The sequence below is a fragment of the Bos indicus genome, chromosome 4, assembly GCF_029378745.1.
Source record: "Bos indicus isolate NIAB-ARS_2022 breed Sahiwal x Tharparkar chromosome 4, NIAB-ARS_B.indTharparkar_mat_pri_1.0, whole genome shotgun sequence".
NCBI lineage: Eukaryota > Metazoa > Chordata > Mammalia > Artiodactyla > Bovidae > Bos > Bos indicus.
Genome location: NC_091763.1, coordinates 76,906,912 through 76,929,429, shown reverse-complemented (window position 1 = coordinate 76,929,429; position 22,518 = coordinate 76,906,912). Strand labels below are relative to the sequence as shown.

At 46.9% G+C, this 22,518-nt stretch overlaps 1 protein-coding gene across 8 annotated transcripts in view; it reads left to right on the top strand.

Moving 5' to 3' along the window:
• Positions 1-11: 11 nt before the first annotated feature.
• The window catches only part of CCM2 (CCM2 scaffold protein), a 53,494-nt gene continuing 30,987 nt past the window's right edge, over positions 12-22,518 (top strand). For 2 of the 8 annotated variants that reach the window (XM_019958918.2, XM_019958916.2), the window contains exon 1: positions 12-233. In XM_019958918.2, the coding sequence (XP_019814477.1) occupies positions 204-233 (30 nt within the window). In that variant the 5' untranslated portion in view covers positions 12-203. Of the gene's footprint in view, positions 234-724; positions 818-1,362; positions 1,420-2,644; positions 2,709-16,328; positions 16,485-22,518 lie in introns of those variants that run through there. The other 6 variants (XM_019958917.2, XM_070787996.1, XM_019958914.2 and 3 more) reach the window with 5 other exon arrangements.

The window sequence follows — 22,518 nt, the reverse complement described above, 5'->3', positions numbered from 1 at the left end:
GGGGCGGGGCCGCGCCCTCGGCCCGGAAGTGCGGGGTGTGGGGTGCAGGGCGCGGACGGCCCCTGGCGGCCACTGGTGGAGACTGCGGCCGGGCGAGCGGCGCAGGACCGGCGGTGGCCGCGGGGCCAAGGCGAGCATGTAGCGGCAGCGGGCGGCGCGGCGCTCCCGGGGCGGGCCAGGCCGCGGGGGCCGCTCGCGGAGACATGGAGGAAGAGGGCAAGAAGGGCAAGAAGGTGAGCCTGCAGAGCGCGTTCGCCCGAAGGCTGAGCCGGGGGCGTGCTGGACCCCAGACCTAGGCAGGCGGAAGGCGGAGGGGTTGGGGCTGGGCGGGGAAGGGCTCGGGGGACATGGGAGGGTCCCTCGGGGCTGCCCGTCGGTCGGCCGGTACGGGGCGTGGGAAAGTCTGGCTTGGGAGCTCCGTGGAGGGGAGTTCTGATTTAGGAGGTTCGGTGTGGGGAGGTCTAGGACGGGAGTCCGGCGTGGGGAGGCCCGGCACGGGGAAGTCCGAGGTGGGAGTCCGGCGTGGGGAGGCCCCAGGTTGGAAGTCCGACGTTGGGAGGCCGGGAGGCTCACTCTGTTGGAGGTGAGAGTGGTGGGCAGGCCGGGGCCCCCCGGTGAACGGCGCACGGTCGGGCCCGGGACAGGGTCGCGGGAGTCAGTCTCCGCGCGGTGGAGTAGGAGACGAGCCCCTGGACAATGGGTTTAGGTGGTCTTTTGCCTGCAGGGCGCGCGGGGGAGGAAGGAGCCACGCCTTTCCGCCCCTTCCGGTCAGTGACTCTCCCCCAAACCTAGGCTCTCCACATGGCCTTCCCGGCGGGTGAGTGACCAGGGGCTGCAGAGGAGCTGGCCCCGATTATGGGCCAGAAAGTTTTCTAGGGATAGTGTCTTTGAGAAAATGGGGTGTAAGGTTAACGTAGAAACATTTGCTGCTTAATTGACTTCATTATTGGAGTATCAAGTAAAAACAAAAACTGCTACATGATACAGCCCGTTCACGCTTCGGCCGGCGCGGGCAGAGTTTTGCTCTACCTAGTACCAGCTGAGCGATTTCAGTGACGTTATATTTGGCAGTTGGATTTAGGACATAGTTCAAGAGGCTCCTTAGTCTGTGTACTTTTTAAACTATGTCTTTAATTACAGGCTCGAGTAATTGATAAACTCAACATTTTAAGGAGTCAAATAACCACATGGGATAAGCTATCATTGAAATGAATAGTGGATTTCAATGAAATGTATCTTTCTTAAGTACAGGCTTTATAATCCCAAGTGTCTTACTTGTTATTTTCATTTTCACGTATGTGCACTTTTATGCACAAGTTTAAAAACAGACCTTTATAAATGTTCTGATTTTCTGCTCTTCAGAGCCAGCTGTGTCCTTCAGTTGAGGATTACTCATCACAAGGGGCCCCATTTCAAAAGGTATTTCAAATGAAGTGCAGCCAGATGGTTTTCAGGAGATTGTGTCCTGCTTCTCTCACTTTCTTTACTCATTACTTTGTTACGTTCTTAGCATGCCTGTCTAAATTCAAGTGCGGTATCAGTTGCAGTTACCTGCAAAGTTGGCTTAAGTCTGGAAAACAACTCAAGAAAGTGATTCTGTAAGCAATCGACCACAGAGGGATGCTGCCCACCAAAAAGGGAGAAATCTGAGTTTAATGTTTCTACCAAAGCTGGTAGAAGGCTCCATAAGAAATGCAGTCAGTTGCATCCTTCCCTGTCACAGATAGGCAGGTGGGCCAGGGCCCAATAGCAGGAGGCCTGTCACCAGCACTCTTGGCTGCCAGCATTCTGTAGATTAGCTGGCTCAGCTCTAGCAGAGGACCAATCCTAGCCACATAGTATCTTCCACAATCAGTCCAAACAGTGTCTGCTAAGAAGAATTACTCCTTTCAAGTGGGTACTAGCCTGTCTGTGACAGGGAAGGATGAGAATGACTGAATTTTTTCTAGAACTTTATACCAGCTCTGGAAGAAATATTTGAATATTCAGCATATTGAGAGAGAAGTGGTAAGACATTCCTGAGCTTTAGGAATAGAAGTAAAAAACCAGTGAAACTCAAGAATTTTATCATGGGGGGCAACGGAAAGATTTAAGCCTAGAAAAGATTAATACATTACATTGTCTATTAAAGGAGATAGTCTGTTAATTACATAGTTGCCTAAGCCAGGAGTTTTGTGTTTTCTCTGTATTTTGCCACTGCCCTAGCCCATTTTCCCACAGACAGACTAGACAGAAGGCTCTGAGGCATAGATTCCTATCCAGGCCACGACTTAGCACACTTTATCTCTTACTCTCAGCCAATTGCAAGCCAGCAGAACCTTTCTGCTCTCTCCCCCATTCAATGTGAGGTCACATACAGCTCAATCAGTTTGATGCTTAAGTTCTTCATTATGGTAAGTTAATCAGAGCTCTCTATTTTAAAGCTTCAACACCAGTTCAAGCTAAAGCAGCAAATAAAGACTTAATACTTTTATGAAAATAGCATTTGGACATTTAAATTCTCTTTCCAAGTTAGCTTCCTCAAAAAATGCAGATTTAAACCTTAAAAAATGTGCATTGTAGGCTTTCCAGGTCTTCAGATACTTGTCTCGGTGTTCTGTCAAGCAGTTATTCAGGCTTGTTCTAACGTGGCCTATTTCCTCAGGACAGGACTCATCGAGCTGCCAGAGAACCAGTAGACCAGAGTGGATTTCATATAAAGTGCGCAGGTACAGCCCTGTCCTTTCTCAGGCTACCCTGGCACATATGATGAGGGTGACTTGAGCCAGTAATGCTCCGTGGAAGGCGCTGGGTGATGGGGTGTGGGAGGAGCTGGTGGGGAGGTGGGGAGGCCTGAGGGGTAAGCATGTGGACAGAGAGGTCCACTAGCTGCCAGAGGCCTGGGACCCGGGGAGTAGGAGTGACCACGGAGGTCCCTCTCCTGCCTAAATGTCCCCAGAGTAACTGGTGCCTTTCAGACCACAAGTCTTGCTTGAGGATTTGGAGAATAAGGCTGCCTCTTTATAGAACAGACCCAAGATCCATGCATTTCGATACTATTCTGTCAAGGTGTAATTCTTTTTTGTAGGAAATTTAGGTGTACATTTGAGTTGTACTGTGTGCCTTTTCATAAAAACACTTGACTCAGATGAGGATCACAGCCCTTGGGAAGACATAGTTGTGGAAAGTCACTGTTGGCCCTCAACCAGGTTCAGGTCCTGGTTTCTGCTGCTTATGCTGCTGTTGGGTCTGAGGTCGCGTGATTTCAGCCTGGATGAAGTTAAATCTTTTTACATTTATCCATTTATTTGTATTCTTTAAATTAAAAAAATAATTATAAAGTACCCTAGAAATATAGGACTAGGTGTAAATGATAATAAAGGGTTACTATTAATTTTGTTGGGTGTAATGTTTGTATTATGTTTTATCAAGTTCTGAACTGATAAACACATGCACTGAGATACTTATAGGTGAAATAAGATGACTTCTGAGGTTTGCTTTACTCAGACTAGAGAGAAAAGAGGGGAGATAGCTGAGTGCTTTGGCAATGGGTATTCATTATTTGTTATTCTGCCTACTTCTGTGAATTTTTGAAGTTTCCGTGTAAGAAGTAGGGAGAAAAAATTCCTCTCGGATGTGGGTCCCTTGTTATCAGCTCATGTACCTGCCAAGTCATCCCCTAGCTAATGTCTGTGAGGAACTCGGAGCTTGCGGTAGACCATACCTCAGGCAGCCATACGTTCCCCACAGGTATGTGTGGGTATGTATAAGTGTTTGTATGGCTGAAATGAAAGTTTAAAGAAAGAATTCTAACTATAGGTAGTGCATGCTGGCTTTTTTGAACTGCTGATTATGGCCTAGTAAATTGCTTTTATAACTAAATTGATTCTATAGGTGTCCCAGCCATAATATGGGTTAACAGAGTGACTTCAGGCCTCTATACCTTGTTTTGTTTTCTCTCAAATAGTTGCCACAGGGATTCTTGGGTGGCATTTTGGCGCCCTGGGCTGAGGAGGCCAGAAGACCACTGCAGGAGGTATCTGGTGGGGACCAGATGTCAGGCCATCAGTTGACGAGTCCAGAATAACTGGCAAACATGGGTCTCATTCCTTTTCCGGTTTGGATAATTACCATTTATGTCGCATCATGTATTTATTACTTTTTTGCTTTAGGAACTTAGATTCCCTGTTCTTCTTCAGTTGGGTTGATAATCCACTGATGATGATAGTTTAGACTTAGAAAGCTCATCAGAATCTTAGTAGTACTTTTCTGTTTCTGCTCTGATCATCATTTGAGAGGAAGACAGTAAGGGAAGACATTTCTATGACAAGTCTAAAGAAGGAACTGCTTTGGAATAAGAAGGGATGTCAGTATTCTGCCCTGTGTGGTCAAGAACAAGTGCCTTCTGTCCCCTATAGGTTTGGTCACTGCAGTTACTGTGGTCTTTTATTTCTTCATTTCTGTCAGCAGTAATAACCCAGCTGCCCCATCTTCATCACCACCCTGGTGTGACTCAGTTAAGTACTATAGATTTAGCTGATCTGTGTGAAATCATCCTGTTTATATATTTGAGTGCCTGTTTAATGCTTAGTGCAGTGAGAAGGGCTGAAGACATTGCATTTTATTTGCAGAGTAAGCTCTTTACACTATGTTAGAGAATGAGAGAGGGCCAGTGCCATTATATCAGGAGAGACACAGGCATCCGCTAATTCCTCTGGGGGACCATGGATGTGATATGCAGAAGCAGGAGAGGTGCTGGGGAGGGCTTGAGGCCCAGGGCATGGGAGGGCGGAGTTTGGTTTTGGTCCTGTGGACAGCTGAAGCCATTGGGGGTTTTCATTCATTCTTTAAAGAACTGTTCATTGCCATTGACTTTGCGCTGGGTGCAGATGCTAAGGAGACAAGTGAGCTCTGTGGCCACAGAGCTTGAGGGGAAGCTCAGTAGACAGACGAGGATGGATTTTAACGAGTGTGATTTGATAAGAGTGAATAAGGAAACATTTTTGTTACGAAGACATCAAGTACAAGTATAGAGAAAATCTAACAAAGCCCCTGTACCTCAATGTCAAGTATCGTCAGTGCATGGGCAGCTTGTTTCAGGTACACTTTTTCCTCATCCACCGCTGCCCCCCCAGCTGTTACGGGCTGAACTGTACACTGCCCGCCCCCCCCCGCCAATTCGTGTGGTGAAGCCCTGACCCCCAATACCTCAGAATGGGTATGCATTTAGAGAAGGGCTTTTAAAGAGGTGATTAAAGATAAATGAGGTCACTAGGATGGACCCTAATCCCATATGACTGTTATCTTTGTAAGAAGAAGCGGTTTGGACAAAGAGACACCAGGGATGTGCATTCAGTAGAAAGACGACATGAGGATCAGGGAGAAGATGAGCGTTTCTAAGCTGAGAAAGAGGCCCTAGGACCTTGGTCTCGGACGCGCAGCCTCCAGCACTGGGAGAAATACCTGTTTTTGAAGCCACCAGGTCTGTGGTGCTTTGCTCAGGCAGACTAAGACAGTGGGCTATTTTGAGGCTGACCCTGAACATCAGGTTGATGTGCTGAGTCTGGTGTAGTCAGTCCTGTGCTAGGATGGTTTTGGTGGGGCCCTGTCTCAATCTAGCCCAGAGGTTCTGGAACCTGGTCTCCACTGTCACCTTAGACATGGATGAGCTGCTTTAAGAGGCGGCATCATCTGCATGTGCTCTGGGCCACAAACTGACCACTGTCTGTGGTTGTGTGGCCTTGGGTCTGTGGAAGGGCGTGGGGCTGAGCCGTGTTGCCCAGCCTCCATGCTATCATCCTGGCTTGGGATTTTTGTGGGCCTTCTAACTACTCTGTTTGCTCTTTCTTATCTCTCAGTCCAAGGCCAGTGGCTCTTCTTCAAATGTGGTGCTCAGTTTTAACAGTTACGCAGTTGAGAGGGAGTTTAGATTTGGATTTGTCAATTTAGCAGGGATAAAAAGGACATTTTTTCTTAGGTCTGTGCCAGTGCCAAAAATGTTACAGTTTTTCCTCCTAAGTATGCCTGAACAGTAGCAGTTTTCTGCTGGATTGTGTTAAGAATTAGGTGATTTGATCACAGGCATTAAATGTGTACAGTGCCATGAAAGTAATCCTCTTTAGGGAGTGCAGTGGGAAGTTGGAGTTTGGGCTTTTGTTTGAGGCTTAGTATGGTGAACTGCAGTGCATATGTATCTTGTAACCCAGGAGGCAGAACGAATAGTTGAATTCCAAAAGTGAGAAAAATGGTCAGTCTGACCCTATTGTGTTACTGTTCTTCAGTAAAACCTGTTATGGGAGTCACCCGCTTGGGCTTGGGTATGTTGTTTCACCTGTGTTGTTACCTGTGACTCTGAGAAGAGAAACTTTTATTTGAATCGTTTATTCTTCATTCTAATTTGAAATTACACGCACTTATTTCCCCAGATATATAATGTGCTTCCATGTGTTGTTACAGTAACTCTGCAGTCAGGTGTGGTTTGGAATATTCCATTTTCCTTTTGCTGTTTACATGGTGGGGATACAGTTGTATTAATTAAAATGCCTCGAACAGACCTGTGTGTTAGGTATGTTATCCTCCTTGTCACGTGTCAGGAAATGTTCTGGGACCGACTGTGTCTTAAGTATTTTATTACTGCTGGTGGACATATCACTCTTCAGTTTTGTTCTGAGATATGCACAGTGTCTGGAGTGGACTTGCCCATGGAAATCTGATGTCAGACCTTTTCAGCTCTGTTCTAAGGCTCCTTTCCCAAATAATTGAGAATCTTCAGCCCCACTTCTCGAAAGAGGAGTATGCAGCCATAGTCTGCTTCCTCCACACCCAGCCCCACCCCGAAACATTTTAAAGGGTTTAAATTTTTATTATGTATTTATTTATTTGGCTACACTGAATCTGAAATCTTCACGATGGCATGTGAGATCTAGTTCCCTGACCAGGGATTGAACCCAGGCCCCCTGCATGGGGAGCACGGAGCCTTAGCCACAGGATCACCAGGGAAATCCCTACCCAAGCATTTTATTATGAAAAGTTTTGAATACACTGAAGTTGCAAGAATTTTATAGCAAATACCTATATATACACTGCCTAGTGTATTCTGCCATTAATGTTGGCTGTATTTGTTTTATCCCATATCTACCCATCTCTTCATCCTTCTACCCATCCATCAACCCATTTTATTTTTCTGATGCATTTCAAAGTAAATTGCAGACATCAGTTCACTATGATCTAAACACTTCAGCATACATATCATTAGAGTTCAATATTTGTTTACAGTTTTCTGTTACTGTAGAATTTATGTATGGTGAAGTGTATGCATCTTAAATGTACATTAGCTAGGGACTTCCCTGGTGGTCCAGTGGTTAAGAATCTGCCTTCCAATGCATGGGATGCATCTACTTCTTCATTAACTGTGCTAAAACCTTTGACTGTGTGGATCACAACAAACTGGAAAATTCTGAGATGGGAATTACAGACCACCTTACCTGCCTCCTGAGAAATCTGTGTGCAGGTCAAGAAGCAACAGTTGGAACTGGACATGGAACAACAGACTGGTTCCAAATTGGGAAAGGAGTATGTCAAGGCTGTGTATTGTCACCCTGCTTATTTAACTTATATGCAGAGTACATCATGCGAAAAACCAGGCTGGATGAAGCACAAGCTGGAATCAAGATTGCTGGGAGAAATATCGATAACCTCAGATATGCAGATGACACCACCCTTATGGCAGTAAGTGAAGAAGAACAAAAGAGCCTCTTGATGAAAGTGAAAGAGGAGAGTAAAAAAGCTGGCTTAAAATTCAGCATTCAGAAAATTAAGATCATGGCATCCAGTCCCATCACTTCATGGCACATGGATGGGGAAACAATGGAAACAGTGTCAGACTTTATTTTCTTGGGCTCCAAAATCATTGTGGATGGTGACTGCAGCCATGATATTAAAAGATGTTTGCTCCTTCAAAGGAAAGCTATGACAAACCTAGACAGCATGTTAAAAACAGAGACATCACTTTGCCAACAGAGGTCCATCTAGTCAAAGCTATGGTTTTTCCAGTAGTCAGGTATAGATGTGAGAATTGGACCATAAAGAAGGCTGAGCGCCGTAAATGGTTTCTTTGGAACTGTGGTACTGAAGAAGACAGTTGAGGGTCCCTTGGACTGCAAGGAGATCCAGCCAGTCCATCCTGAAGGAAATCAGTCCTGAATATTCATTGGAAGGACTGAAGCTGAAGCTCTAATACTGTGGCCATCTGATAAGAAAAGCTAACTCGTTGGAAAAGACACTATACTGAGAAAGATTGAAGGCAAGAGAAGGGTGAGACAGAGGATGAGACGGTTGGATGGCATCACCAACTCAGTGGACATGAGTTTGAGCAAACTTCAGGAGATAGTGGGAGAAGGCAATGGCACCCCACTCCAGTACTCTTGCCTGGAAAATCCCATGGACGGAGGAGCCTGGTAGGCTGCAGTCCATGGAGTCACTAAGAGTTGGACACGACTGAGCGACTTCACTTTCACTTTTCACTTTTGTGCATTGGGGAAGGAAATAGCAACCCAAGATCCAGTATTCTTGCTGGAGAATCCCAGGGACGGGGGAGCCTGGTGGGCTGCCGTCTATGGGGTCGCACAGAATCGGACACGACTGAAGCGACTTAGCAGCAGCAGCAGCAGGAGATAGTGAAGGACAGGGAAGCCTGGCGTGCTGCCTTCCATGGGGGTCGCAAAGAGTCAGATACAACTTAATGACTGAACAACAACATCAGTATTCTATTTTACATATATACCACAATTTGTTTTCTGTCACCTTTTATTGGACATTTAGGTTCTTTTTAGTTCTGTATTATAATGGAAAGCTTCTATGAACATCTGTGAATGACTCATTGTGCGGACATATGTTGTCATTTTTCTTCCCCAGATACCTAATAATGGACTTGCCCAGTTATATGGGAACTATATGTTTAACTTTATAAAACACTGCCAAGCCATTTCCTACTGAATTTTTGTCTGCTAATTCTGTCAGTTATTGGGAGAGAGGTGAGAGGGGGTGTTAAAATATCCAGTTATTGTTTTAGATTTGCTTGTTTCTCCCTGTAGTTCTGTTTGTTTTAGCTTTGTGTATTTTTGAAACTCTTCTTATGTATATGCATATATAGGATTACTGTGTCTTGAAATGGTTGTTTTTTCATTATGAAATGACGGTCTTTATTTCTGGTAATCCTCTTTTTGAAATCTCTTTTGTCTGATATTAATATAGCCACACCAGCTGCATGTCTGCATGCAGTGTCTTTCTCTTTTTAAATTTTTGGCCGCTCTGGGTCTTCTTCGCAGCATGTGGGCTTCTCTAGTTGTGGCCACAGGCTTAGTTGCCCCATGGCATGTGGGATCTTAGCTCCCCAACTAAGAATCAGCCCGTATCCCCTGCATTGCAAAGTGGATTCTTAACCACTGAACCACCAGAGAAGTCCCCCAGAGCTGTGTTTTTGTTATAATTACCAGAGGCAGAAAAACCCATTGCAGCACATTTTTTTGGTGGTATTTTATCACGTGGAATTCTCTGGGTAGAAGACATTCCACAGCCATGAATTTCCCAGAGTACCAAATACCTGCTTGGGAAATCCTTGTTTCCAGAGACTCCTGAGCACCACATCCCTTTTGGGTTTGCCTCCTCTGTCTGCCTCATCTCGTTGAACGCCCACTTTCAGCAGTGGAGTGTTGTGTTCTTGCCTCTGTCTTTTTTCTTCCATTTTTGGATCTCAGACGCAGAGGAATAAGTTAATCATACATATGATTGGTTCCTGCCAGGCCTGTCTGGTGTTTTCTGTTGGTTTTATTTCTTCACTTATTTGTTCTTTTTCTTTGAAACCCAGTCCTCACTCCTCTTTCATACCCCTCTTTTATTGACAACCATCCTTACCTATTTCACTCAGGTCCTTTTGTTTGTGCATGCCCTTGTAAAATGTGTGTTGTTTTGCTGTGTGTGTTTAAGAATCTTTTTATCTTGAGATAATTTCAAAGTTAAGGAAAACTGCAAAACTAGCTTGGGAACTCCTGTGAACCCTTACAGGATTAGTGCTGAGGTGGTGGCTGTCAGTCTGCTGTGACTCCCACAAGAATGAAGCTCCAGCGTCACTCGGCATGTGCTGGCTTTGGGTGGCTGATGGAGAGTTCAGACAGTAAAGACCTACTGCTCACTTTGCCAGGTGCAGGCAGACTGACTTTTGTTTTCTTCCCAGAGGGCACAGCTTTCTTCTGGAAGGCACTGGTGGCGTCTGAGGCGGGAGATAGGGAGCTACCTGTTGTAGCAACACATTCAGGCCTGTTGCCATGTTGGGTCAGGTGGGTACAGTGACCCTGCTGTTTGAGGGCTCCATCGACCAGTGGCTTCTGTTACCCTGACTCGGTGGAACCTTGAGCCCAGACATGGGTTCAGTAGTGTGTCTTGGTCCTTTAGGACTGCCAGCCACTCTTGCCGTGCATTTGACAGGGCTTGCCATGCAGGGTCACCTCCACCAGTCTCCAGGCCTTCACATCAGCTTCTCTCTCAGTTACATGGGTCAATGAAAACAGCTAGTACAGCTCAAACGGATAAACCACAGTCAGTGTTCAGTTCAGCAACGCGGGAATATGTAGGCCATGGGGGATCAGGCTCCTAAACCTTGTCCTCCTCCCAACATACCTCCGTGACTAGTTCTCACATCCCAGTCTGGGCTCCTGTATCAGTAGCCATCTCCTCCCACCCAGTTGCTCCACAGCCTCCCTAGCCAGCTTGGCTTTTCTTTTTGTTCTGTTGGAATTCCAACTTACAATAGAAGATCCTATTTACGATAACAAATACATACTTTAGGGTTAAAATTAATAGAAACATCCAGGGAATTCCCTGGTGGTCCAGTGACTAAGACTTCAGGTTTCACTGCCAAGGGCACGGGTTCAGTCCCTGGTAGGGGAACTAAGATCTCTATGAGAGAAACTCCTGAAACATACAAACATGAACTTAAAGGAGTGGAAGACACTTCGGGTAAATAAGGGCGTCATGGCTGTATCAGTTCTCCTTGAGTTAATTTTTAATATGATCCCAATAAATATACCTTTGGACTCCTCAATGGAGCGACATCACTTGACTTAAAGCTCATTTGTGTTATAAACAGGCAAGAACGATCTCTGAAAAAGAAGAAAAACAAGGGAACAACCCCAGATTGGGTCATGCTGTCATCCCCCTGATTAAAGCTTGTGGGGTTGTCCTGGAATAAGCTTCAGGAAGTGGAGAAAATACAGAAACAGACCTCACTCCATGGGGAACCTAAGAGCACAGTAAAATGGTATTTTGAAGCGGTGGGGATATTGATTGATGGGTGGTACTAGGGTAACTGGACAGGTCGCAGATCCATCCTTCCTACACTAGAGTGAACAAAGGTGGTTCAAAGGTTTAAGTAAAAGCAAAAATGATTAAGCCGTAAAGGTACTAGGCAAAAAGATGGGTGAATTCTTTATTGATGTGGGCGCTGTGGAACCTTTCATTATCCAAAATTCAGAGCAGTGAGGGAAAAATTCAGAAGATCTGATAACATGAACATCAAAAAGTAAAAATTCTTCCCAGGTGACTCAGTGGTAAATAATCTGCCTGCAACACAGGCGACCCAGGTTTCATCCTGGAAAATCCTATGGACAGAGGAGCCTGGCAGGCTATGGCCCATAGGGTTGCAAACAAGAATGTGACTTAGCGACTAAACAACAAGCAAAGTAAAAAGACAACAAATATTTGCAACTTACAGAACAAAAAGTAGCTACTCCCTGTGTAAGGTGCTTCTAAAAATAAGGAAGACAAAAATAGGACCTGATAGGAAAAAACAAGTCAGAAGATGGGAAAAGACTGAAAAAGGAATGTAAATGGCTTTTAAATGTGTGAAAAGGCAACTGAGACTCTTGCATAATGAGAGGAGTGTAAATTAAGACCAAAGAAAAAAAAGAATGAGCTACCCCTGTTCACCTTTCAGGCCAGCAGAAATCCCTGCTTGGTCATGCATGAGGAACTGACCAGCACAGCCCTGACAACTTGTAAGGGGCAATGCCTGGCTGAACTAAGGTGCCCTGACTGACCCAGCATCTCACTTCCAGAAACCTCCAAGGAAACATTGGCAAAAACATGAAGCAGTTTGTGTACCAAGCTGTTCCTTTTGGCCACTTTCCACTTCTAGGATACAGGCTCACCAAACTGTGGTACATCCTCAGCAGGGTGGGAGGCAGCATGGAGCCTTGTCCTTGGATATGGATCTGAATGCTCTGATGCTTTTTAGATTGTTATCTAGTGGGGAGGGGTTGATCTCTTAGCATGGGCCTTGTGAGTTTGAAACCATGTTTTACAGTACTACAAGTTGAATCCAAACATTTTTTAAAAATAAAGTCATTAAAAAAAACCAAAAGCAAATTATAAAAATGGCAAAATCAAACAAGACGGAACCTCACAGAGAGGAATTCTTCCGGTTAATTAAATCATAGAGATTTGACAGCAGGCCGGCAGTGGGACATGCACTAAGGACAAGAAGAGTCACAAAGAAACTTTAAACAAATCGTTTTCAGTAATCATTGTATTAGTAATAATGGTGGTGGCGGCTTAGTCACTAAGTTGTGTCCGACCCTTGCGACCCTAGGCCCTGTAGCCTGCCAGGCTTCTCTCTCCATGGGATTTCCCAGGCAAGCATACTGGAGTGGGTTGCCATTTCCTTTTCCAGGCGATCTTCCTGACCCAGGGATTGAACCCTAGTCTCCTGCATTGCAGGCAGATTCGTTACCCACTGAGCTACCAGGGAAATATAATACTGGTATTGTTATTTTGCAACTGTTAAAATTGTTTTAGGATTTATGGAATATAGTTACATTAGCAATATTATTCACTGGCTTTCATCCTAGGAGGATTGGGTGGGTGCAGAGAATACCAAAGAAGATAATCAATCGGCTTATAATCCTAAATTTGAATTCTATAAACTCTGGAGGTTTTTCTGTTAAACACAGAATGCTTATTTCCTCACTCTCTCTGGCACAGAGCCCCAGGAGGCAGTAGCACCCTTGGTGAGTGGTGGTGGGCCTGAGAACAGCACTTTACTTCGGAAGCAGCAGTGCCCATCGGAATAGTGGCAGATTCCACTATGCCATTAATAGTGGCGGGAGAGGCCGCCAATGGCCTGTGGTGTCCTGGCGCATCCATAAGATGACTAAAAAAGTTGGCTTAAAACTCAACATTCAGAAAACTAAGATCATGGCATTCAATCCCATCACTTCATGGCAAATAGATGGGGAAACAGTGGAAACAGTGAAAGACTTTATTTTTTGGGGCTGCAAAAGCACTGCAGATGGTGACTGCAGCCAAGAAATTAAAAGAGACTTGCTCATTGGAAGAAAAGCTATGACCAACCTAGACAGCATATTAAAAAGCAGAGACAATACTTTGCCAGCAAAGGTCCATGTAGTCAAAGCTATGGTTTTTCTAGTAGTCATGTATGGAGAATCCCAGGAACAGAGGAGCCTGATGGGCTGCTGTCTGTGGGGTGCACAGAGTCGGACACGACTGAAGCGACTTAGCAGCAGCAGCAGCGTGTATGGATGTGAGAGAGTTGGACTGTAAAGAAAGCAGAGTACCAAAGAATTGATGCTTTTGAAGTGTGGTGTTGGAGAAGACTCTTGAGAGTCCCTTGGACTGCAAGGAGATCCAACCAGTCCTTTCTAAAGGAGATCAGTCCTGAATATTCATTGGAAAGACTGATGCTGAAGCTGAAACTCCAGTACTTTGGCCACCTGATGTGAAGAACTGACTCATTGGAAAAGACCCTGATGCTGGGAAAGATTGAAGGTGGGAGAAGAAGGGGATGACAGGATGAGATGGTTGGATGGCATCACCAACTCGATGGACATAAGTTTGAGCAGGCTCTGGGAGTTGGTGATGGACAGGGAAGCCTGGCATGCTGCAGTCCACAGAGTTGGAAAGAGTCGAACACGACTGAATGAACTGAACTGAATGGACCGATCACCTTGGGTGGTTTCAGGGAACCGGCATTGCTGTGAAAGCTATGGCCAAAGAGAAAGGATGATGCATTTAACTTCTCTGAATGATTGGTACCTCAGGGTTACGAGAGTCTAGGAGGGAAAAGCCCTCTTTATGTAAATATTTCTACTAATAGAAGAAGGAGGAATGGCGGAATTAGAATGTTGAAAAATATCATATCCAAATATGAGGCAAAGGGGCCAGTCCATAGCCATCCAAGGCAGGTCACTGCCCCATATCATGTGCCCCCTGATGGAAGCGTTCTTGCAAAAAACATCACACTTGAGTTAGATAGAGCCTCACAGTCTGTAGGAAATGCCCCTCCCTCTCCCTCAACTGCATTTATGAATGCTGTTATCCTCGAACGCCTCTAAACCCTCTAGAATTTAAGCACCTGTCCAGGCTCTCATTTGCCCTCTGTGCTCCCTGGCCTTTCTCTTCCATGCCTACCCTGGTGATCATTGCATCTGTGAGAACAGAACAGGTAGGCTTACATGTGCAGCTGGTTGGTTTCCTTTAGTTTCCTCTGTTTCCCTGGGTGTGGCAGCTTTGGGGCCTTGGAAGGGTTGTGTGTGCATGCAGGGGAACCTGTTGGGGAGCAGGCAGCGGACTCAGGCCCCACAGTCAGCCAAGATGAGGCATGGGGACCGCTCTGTATCCTGAGGTCTCTGTATCTCACTCTTGATTCCCTTCCCGTCAGGACCACCTGATCCTGCTCTGTGGGGACAGCTTTTATAAAGAAGGAGAAATTGGAGCCCAGACGGTACCTGCAGTGCCCTGTGTCTCTAAAGAGATATTCCAGACAGTACCAGATGTTTGTTCAAACAAATCTAGAGTGGTATTGCTTTCCCGGTTTACTGTATTTTCTACATCTGCAGCATGTGTGGTAGTAATTAAGGCATGAAATGACTGTTCTGAACCAGTCTTTTCAGAATCTAGAAATATTAAACTTTGTTGCAGTTTAAATTGAACCATATGAAATAGTCATTTTTATGGGCAGAAAACCACTGAAAATTAGCACTTTAATTTGATCAAATCTAACTTGGCCACCTGATGCAAAGAACTGACTCATTTGATAAGACTCTGATGCTGGGAAAGATTGAAGGCTGGAGAAGAAGGGGACAACAGAGGATGAGATGGTTGGATGGCATCACTGACTCAATGGACATGTGTTTGAGTAAACTCCAGGAGTTGTTGATGGACAGGGAGGCCTGGAATGCTGCAGTTCATGGGGTCGCAATGAGTTGGACACAACTGAGTGACTGAACTGAACTGAATCTAATGTTAATTAATATTAGTAAAATTGTATTACATTTGTTATGTTTTGAGTTGTGACTATATATGGTCACTCTAATTAACCAAAATGGTTAATTAAGTAGCTTCTCCTCTTTGCAACCATTTTGGACTGTCTAGAGAGTTTAAGAATCTTCAGCATCAACAAACCCAGTTTCCCCCTTTCAGAATCAGATTTGACCTTGAAGAAGTTAAAAGTGAGCTTGCTCAGGGACATACTCTTTAGTTTCAAAGTTGTATCTTAAACTCAAGAGTCCTGGAAGCAGGTACAGGCTTTTGTAGGCTGGGGGTCATGGAGGTGTGCTCTGTCCAGGCACCCCTGGACTGCTGTGCCCCAAAGCAGACAACACTCAGCCTGAAACAGGCAGGTTGGTGCTCCCACTGCATCAGGGACACCTCGTGGTCAGGAGGGGGAGCCCCAACAGTGCGCTCAGCTTGCTTGTTCATTCTTTCTAACTTTGTGGTTTGGTTTTGCAGAATGGTTGGACTTCCAAAATAATGTCTTTCAGCTGGCTATACCATATTGGCTAGAAATGTGGGGAGGCCACCTATAGGCTCTACATGCTAGAGATAGTAGGGAAGGTGTGCTGGTTTAGAAAGAAGATGTATTGGGTTTAGTAAGAAGATATGCTGGTTTATTTAGAAGATACGCTGGTTTAGTAAGAAGATGTAATGGTTTACTTTGACTGACTGGTTTAGTAAGGTGGGCTGGTTAAATTAGAAAAATCCACTGGTTTAGTTAGAAGATGTTCTGGTTTAGTAAGAAGATGCACTGGTTTAGTTAGAAGATGTGGGGGTTCAGTAAGAAGATGTGTAGGGTTAGGTAGAAGAAGCACTGGTTTAGTATGAAGATGCGTGGGTTTTCTTTGCATCTTTTTGTGCACGCAGCCTGTTTGGATTTTGTCAGGAGTTTCAGGGTGTTGCCTGCCTCTTTAACTTTTTCAAAAAACTAAACAGCTTCAGTGGGGTTTGCAGAAGGAAGCTGTGGTTTATGGTCTTCCTGTTCATTCACATGTTTTTTTCAGAGGGAGGGCGAACATCTGACCATATTTTTCAACCAGATCAGAAGTGAACAGAGGAGAATGCACAGTAACTGTCGGCAGAGGGGGAGGAACCAGAATTCCTCCAGAGAAATTCCTCCTCAGACAGACTTTCCGACAGGGTATCCCATGGAGAACGAGGTAGGTGCAAGCCCAGTGTGGAAAGAGCCATCTAGAATGACTGTTGGGTCCTGTGACCTTCACTTTGCGAGCATGGGGTGGTGGAGGGTTCCTGCTGGCTTCCGCGTCTGAGAACCGGTGGCCGGTGAGAGAGATTGAGGAGCTTTTTGTAGGTGGTTGGGTTTGTCCATATTCGCCTAAGGAGTAAAAAGACTGTGGGTGTCAGGTCTGCTGTGAATTTATAGTCAGTCAGGACCCAAGATCTGAGTTCGAAAATGATTTAGGGAAAAGGTCAGGAAAAAGTGCAGTCCTAGTCTCGGACTCGCGCCTGAGTTTCATTTATGACGCCCAAGGGAAGACGAAGGGGCCGTGTACCTGGCCCAAGTGGTCTTGGCTGCCCGTGGAGGGTCAGACGCTGGGTGTCAGTGGAGCAAGCCGCTGCAGTGGAGGGCAGGTTCACACCCAGCCCTGAGATGGGGAACTTGAGTCTGTAAAGAGGTCCTGGGGCGCTGGCTGTGTCCTGTTCTTTATTTAGGACTCCGAGGCACCTAAGAAAGGCTCTTTTTCTGTTGGTAGGCGCTGAACTACTTAACTTTATAAATTTGTTGATTTGCATACAGGGAGTGTTGGAAGGTAGTTGGAGTTAAGATAGGCAATATTGCGGTGCCGTTTTAAACAGTGTACTTATAGGAGAGAATTTGTGAGGGTGCCTTGCGCACCTGGCAGGTCTGAACCTGGGTGGAGTAGCCACTGCCTTGCCCAGCTGGACAGAACTGTGGCTCTGCCCACCCTACCCTCTGGCCTTGGTGTTTTCCCTGGCCTTGCCCTGCAGCCCTGTGGAGCCAGAGCGTTGCCAAGCTGCTGTCTTCTCCCTCCCTCAGCAGAAAGGGCCCTGGGGCGGGGACAGGGGTCCTTCAAGGTATAGCCCCAGTGCTGGGCACAGGCTTGATGCCCGTTAGACATTTGCTGAATGCCCACTGAAGGACCCCAGGGCCTTGCTCTTGAAGCCTTTGTTCAGGGGCAGTTCTGTGTTACCTACTAAAGGAGTAAATAAGGCTTCCTGAGCACTGACTGGGGCATTTGAGGTTCCCAGCACGGGTTTCTTTCCTGCACTGCCACACACTTTCTCCAGAACGTGCTGAGCTGCGAGTTGTGCCCGAGGAGCGAGTTGGTAGGTGTTTTCACCTTATCATTCCTTTTGGTCTCCAGGTAGAGGCTGCTTTTCCAGGAGTGGTTGTGCTGCTTCCTCAGCACATGCATTTCTTACTGTAAATTAATAAACAGACGCTCTGACAGAGAACATAGCCTCTGAGAATTTGTTTAGGATATGCAGATACTCAGAGCCTCATCACCTCAAGTGAAAGTCTAGGCCAGGCTGTAATCTAACAATGCTCAAGGCCAGCCTGACCCTGGGGCCTTCCTCTAGGAAAGTACTAAGTGGACCAGAGTCAGTTGTGTGTGTTTAACTAAAAGCTACATTTGAGATTTCCAACTTCAAAAGTTGTTTCAAGCATAAGATGGAAAATACTGCAAGAAAAGTTTTTTAAAAAAATATTTATTTTTTTCTTTGGCTGCACCAGATCTTTGTTGCAGTATGTGGGATCTAGTTCCCTGACCAGGGATCGAACCCGGGCCCCATGCATAGGGAGTGTGGAGTCTTAGCCATTGGACCCCCAGGGAAGTCCTTTACCAAGAGTATTGTAAGGATCTAGGGATCACTTTCGGAGAAGGCAATGGCACCCCACTCCAGTACTCTTGCCTGGAAAATCCCATGGACGGAGGAGCCTGGTGGGCTGCAGTCCATCAGGTCGCTCAGAGTCGGATACGACTGTGCGACTTCACTTTCACTTTTCACTTTCACACATTGGAGAAGGAAATGGCAACCCACTCCAGTGTTCTTGCCTGGAGAATCCCAGGGATGGGGTCACGCAGAGTCGGACACGACTGATGTGACTTAGCGGCAGCAGCAGCAGGATTCACTTTGGAGCTAGTTCTAGGAAGCAGCGTGTGTTGCACGTGCGACGTCTGCATGAAGCCCTGCGTCCGCCCCCTGGCTCTGTGCCTTGGACCCTCAGCCAGTTCCTTTCAACACTCAGGGCCCCATTTCTTCACAAGAAACTGGGACGCAGATGCACTCTGGGTGGCATCAGTGCCAGGGCAACATTCACCAAGAGAAACTGTGCTTGGTGTTGTGCTCTTTCCAGGGGCTCTTTCTTCCGTCTTTTGGGTCGAAGATTATAAAATCGTTATGGTGATGATGAACACGAGTGCTCAATAAATATACCTGTTGAGTGAAGAGTAAACAGTTGCACAGGCTAAAACCATTTTTTAAAAAACTATATTGATTTGGAGGCTATTCCAGTGAATTAAAGAATCCACAATCATTTAATGGAGTCCTGATTCTGCATGTCAAGAATATTTTTAATTGTCAGTGTATTCTTTTTTTAAGCAACTTATTGACCAGAGACGTGTTAATATGTCTTGTTACCTGAATGTTATTGACCAGAGACATCTCAGCTTTCACTTACATAACAAATCACTGGCCACAGGTGTTAGTTTCTGCAAAAATCTCATGGTCAATAATGTATTAACTGGAACTTCCTTTTACATTTCATGTTTAAAAGCACCATTAGTTCCAAAACCCTGAGGTGCCGTCTTGTTCACTGTGTTTCTGGAAAAGCTGAGGGGCCCCCACCATGCCTGCCATACCCCAACTCCCAGCCGGTGTGCTTTCTAGCTCCTGCAGTGGGAGCTGGGCGCGCATCTCCTGTGTCACATGCCTGCTCTCTTTGGGTGGAGCAGCTGCCCCCGTTCTGCACTAAAATGGGGCGAGACAGCAGAGGAAGGCTGCAGGTTTGCTAGGGTGTCTTTCTTTACACAATGGTTTCAACATTCCACTTTCTAGAAAGGCTCAGCCACCAGTGAAACTTCTTTGGGACATTAAGAAAAAGCACATGGTGCCTTGTGTATGCAAGGCTAAGGACTGAGTTTGGGAAGCTGTGTCTGATTCCCAGTCAGTTAGGCCACGTTCACGCTTGACCAGGTGGTCTGGTGTGCGGTCCGGGTTGCAGGGGCCGCTCCCTTTGCCTCTGCTAGCCTGTGAGCAGTGGAGGTCTGGCACCACACTCCATCACAGGGCATGCCTTGTTGCCAGGGTAGCTCCTTTAAATACAGGACATTTTGGCACTGAAGCATACCTTTGAGGCACCTGACTAGCAGTTCTCATCGTGGGTTTAGTCCCTGTTCATCTTCTGTGGGCTCGGTGGTGACCGCCTTGAGGGTGGGGATTCTGTCTCATGCCTCTGCAGCACCTTCCTGATGCCTGGCTGGCAGAGGCACCAAACCCCTTCATTAACCAGTTTTATTTCTCCCCTGAGGGGTGCTGGGTCACAAGAGGTAAAGGCAGAGGAAGGCGGGGTGGGGCTCAGCATAGGGAAAGCTGATCCCTGAGCAGTAGGGGCATCTGCAGCAGGCCGTCCTGGTTTCTTCGGCTGGCAGAGTGTCTCCTTAAGGTGCGTTGTAGGTCTTGGGCTCTGGGTCCTTTCCAACACAGACTGACTTTATAACCCGTCCCTCATTGTTAAAACAACAGCTTGGGTTGCATGTGGTGTGTGGCCCTGGTGGTTTGGCTGACCTTGGCAAAACCTCTCACCTCTGAATTGGTTTCCTGTTGCTCCCAGGTGTAGAGGAGTGGCAAGGTGGAACATCAGACAGATTGAACTGAGCTGTTTTCACGCACCGTCAGATTCAGGATCAACCATGTCTGTGCCCCCGCTGGTTATGATCTGAGAGAGTGAATTCTGTGAGGTTAATAGGTAGAAATGGTGTAGGGACAGATGTTTACTCTGGCCAGTTTCAGACATAGGTCATCTCTGTAACGTGTTACATTCCTTGGTATTTCCACAGCTCTAGGGCAGTGCCTTGTACATCATAGAAGCTGGGAGGCTCTCAGCGCAGATACACAGTCAGGGAGAACAGGACTGAAGCGTCATCTGTGTGGGATGTCAGCCAGAGATGGAATCACAGTTCAGTATGGCCTGGCCTGGCCTGCCGCAGTCATGCTGGTGAAACATGATGTTTATATTACTCCATTCCCAGCTTCCCTTTCAATGTAAAGTTTACTATCGGTGCTTGAGTGGGAAATTGTGGGTGACCGTTTCCCACCATTTCCATGTGAGCCCTGCATGGCAACAACCTGGTCCAGACCCCGCCCCCCACCCCCGAATTTCACCTGAAGTGCCCCACCTTCTTCCCTCCCACTCTCCTAACTTGTGCTGGGCTGACAGTGCCTGTGGGAGGGAGGAGAAAGAAGCCTGAGAGGACCAGGAGGGTGGTCTGTCTGAGAGCTGGGATCACCCGTCACGGGGTCCTCCAAGGGGCACCCTCTGTCCACTCAGCAGTTCTGAGACGGTGGAGATGACGCTGTCTGTGTGATGATGGTATTGATTATCTTGTCATGGCTTAAGTGTTCAGTTCAGTTCAGTTGCTCAGTCGTGTCTGACTCTTTGCGACCCTATGAACCACAGCATGCCAGGCCTTGTCCATCACCAATTCCCGGAGTTTACCCAAACTCATGTCAGTGTAAGCAGCTGTAGATGGGAACTATATCCTTAAAATAACAATGTTTTGAACAATTTCACATATATAAACAAAAAGTAAATGAAGGCCCACATGCACGTTGTCATGATCATCCCTAGCCCTGTGGGCCTCATATTAGCATTATTTTACACCCACCCCACCCCACATCCAGTATGAAGCGCTGAGGGGCTGCACTGGGGTGTGGAGCAGCAACTAGGCTGATATTCGCCACAAGGAAGGGGTTCTCCAGGATTACTACTCTGGGGGATCAGAGGAGTAAAAGGCAGATATCCAGGTGCCAAGTACTCAGGGGTAATGAGCACAGACCAAGGAGCAGAGGAGAAAACCCAGACTCTGGCTAGAAGGAGCAGGAAGAATGCTGGGGTTCACTTTGTGGAGGGTGTCTTTTGGGTGGGGTGGCCTTTATAGCTGAGCGTCTCAGTGGGTGTGGGGCAGGCCCTGCAGGATCTCCCGGGAGGCCCCCAAGGCCTCACCTGCCTTAGTGGGGGAGTCACTGCCCCTCTCCACCTGCCATCTGTGAGACTGACGGGCTGACGAGGCACCTCACAGAATCATCGGCTCTGTGGCATTCTTTTGGGTGGGATATGGCGGGTGGCTGAATTTCCCATGCAGAGGAGAAACGGAAACGAGAGCTTTTAGAGCATGTTTGGTGACATGTACATTGTTCCTATAAGTGTTGGTCAGAGGTATCCCTGCTGTGGGTCCTGCCCAGGCAGGCAAGCTGCAGCATTGTAGACAGGACAGTGAAAGGTGACTTCTCCGTCTGGGATGGGTCACCAGCTCTGGGTTTTGCTCCCGTGTTTAGTGACATTTCCCTGCCAGGTCTGCATGCTGGTGTGTTGTCTTTGCTTTTATGTTCCTTTGGGTGACTGGAAGTGGTCACCTCCAAAGAGCCCTTCGGAGCTGCTGGGAGGGGTCCAGACCTTTTTCTGGGCCCGCAGGCGAGGCTGACTTCATTCTCCCTGACCTCCCTGGTTCTTGCTCTGCAGGTTTACTTTGATTGCAAGATTGGCCTTCAGGCTGGTCTAGACACTGATTTGGGGGTGAGGTTGCTCACCTAGGTGTTGGTCAGAGCCCTGAGCCCCTGAGGCCCTGGCAGAGGGAGGGGACAGTGAAGCACAGGCCATGCTTTCACAGGAGAGTGTAGAGGTGGCCTTGCGACTGTTGACTGCATTTTCTGTTGGTGCCACAGCCCTGGGCACACCTCCCCACCTTCTCCGAAGACTGCAGTGAAGTGACCCGGCAGAGCCGGGAGGGGTGGAACAATGTAGCATTTTTGTCTTGTGGGGGAATCTCCCGTTTCTGCCCTGTTTTCGTCTCCTGAGTTTACTCACCTTGAGAACTGTCCTTTGAATCTTCTAAGTGTCTGTGAACAGGTGAGGGACAAGCCCCTCGGTACCCGAGGCAGCCCTCGGCCTGGCCCACCGTGGCAGCAATGGCCAGCCCTTGCCTGCAC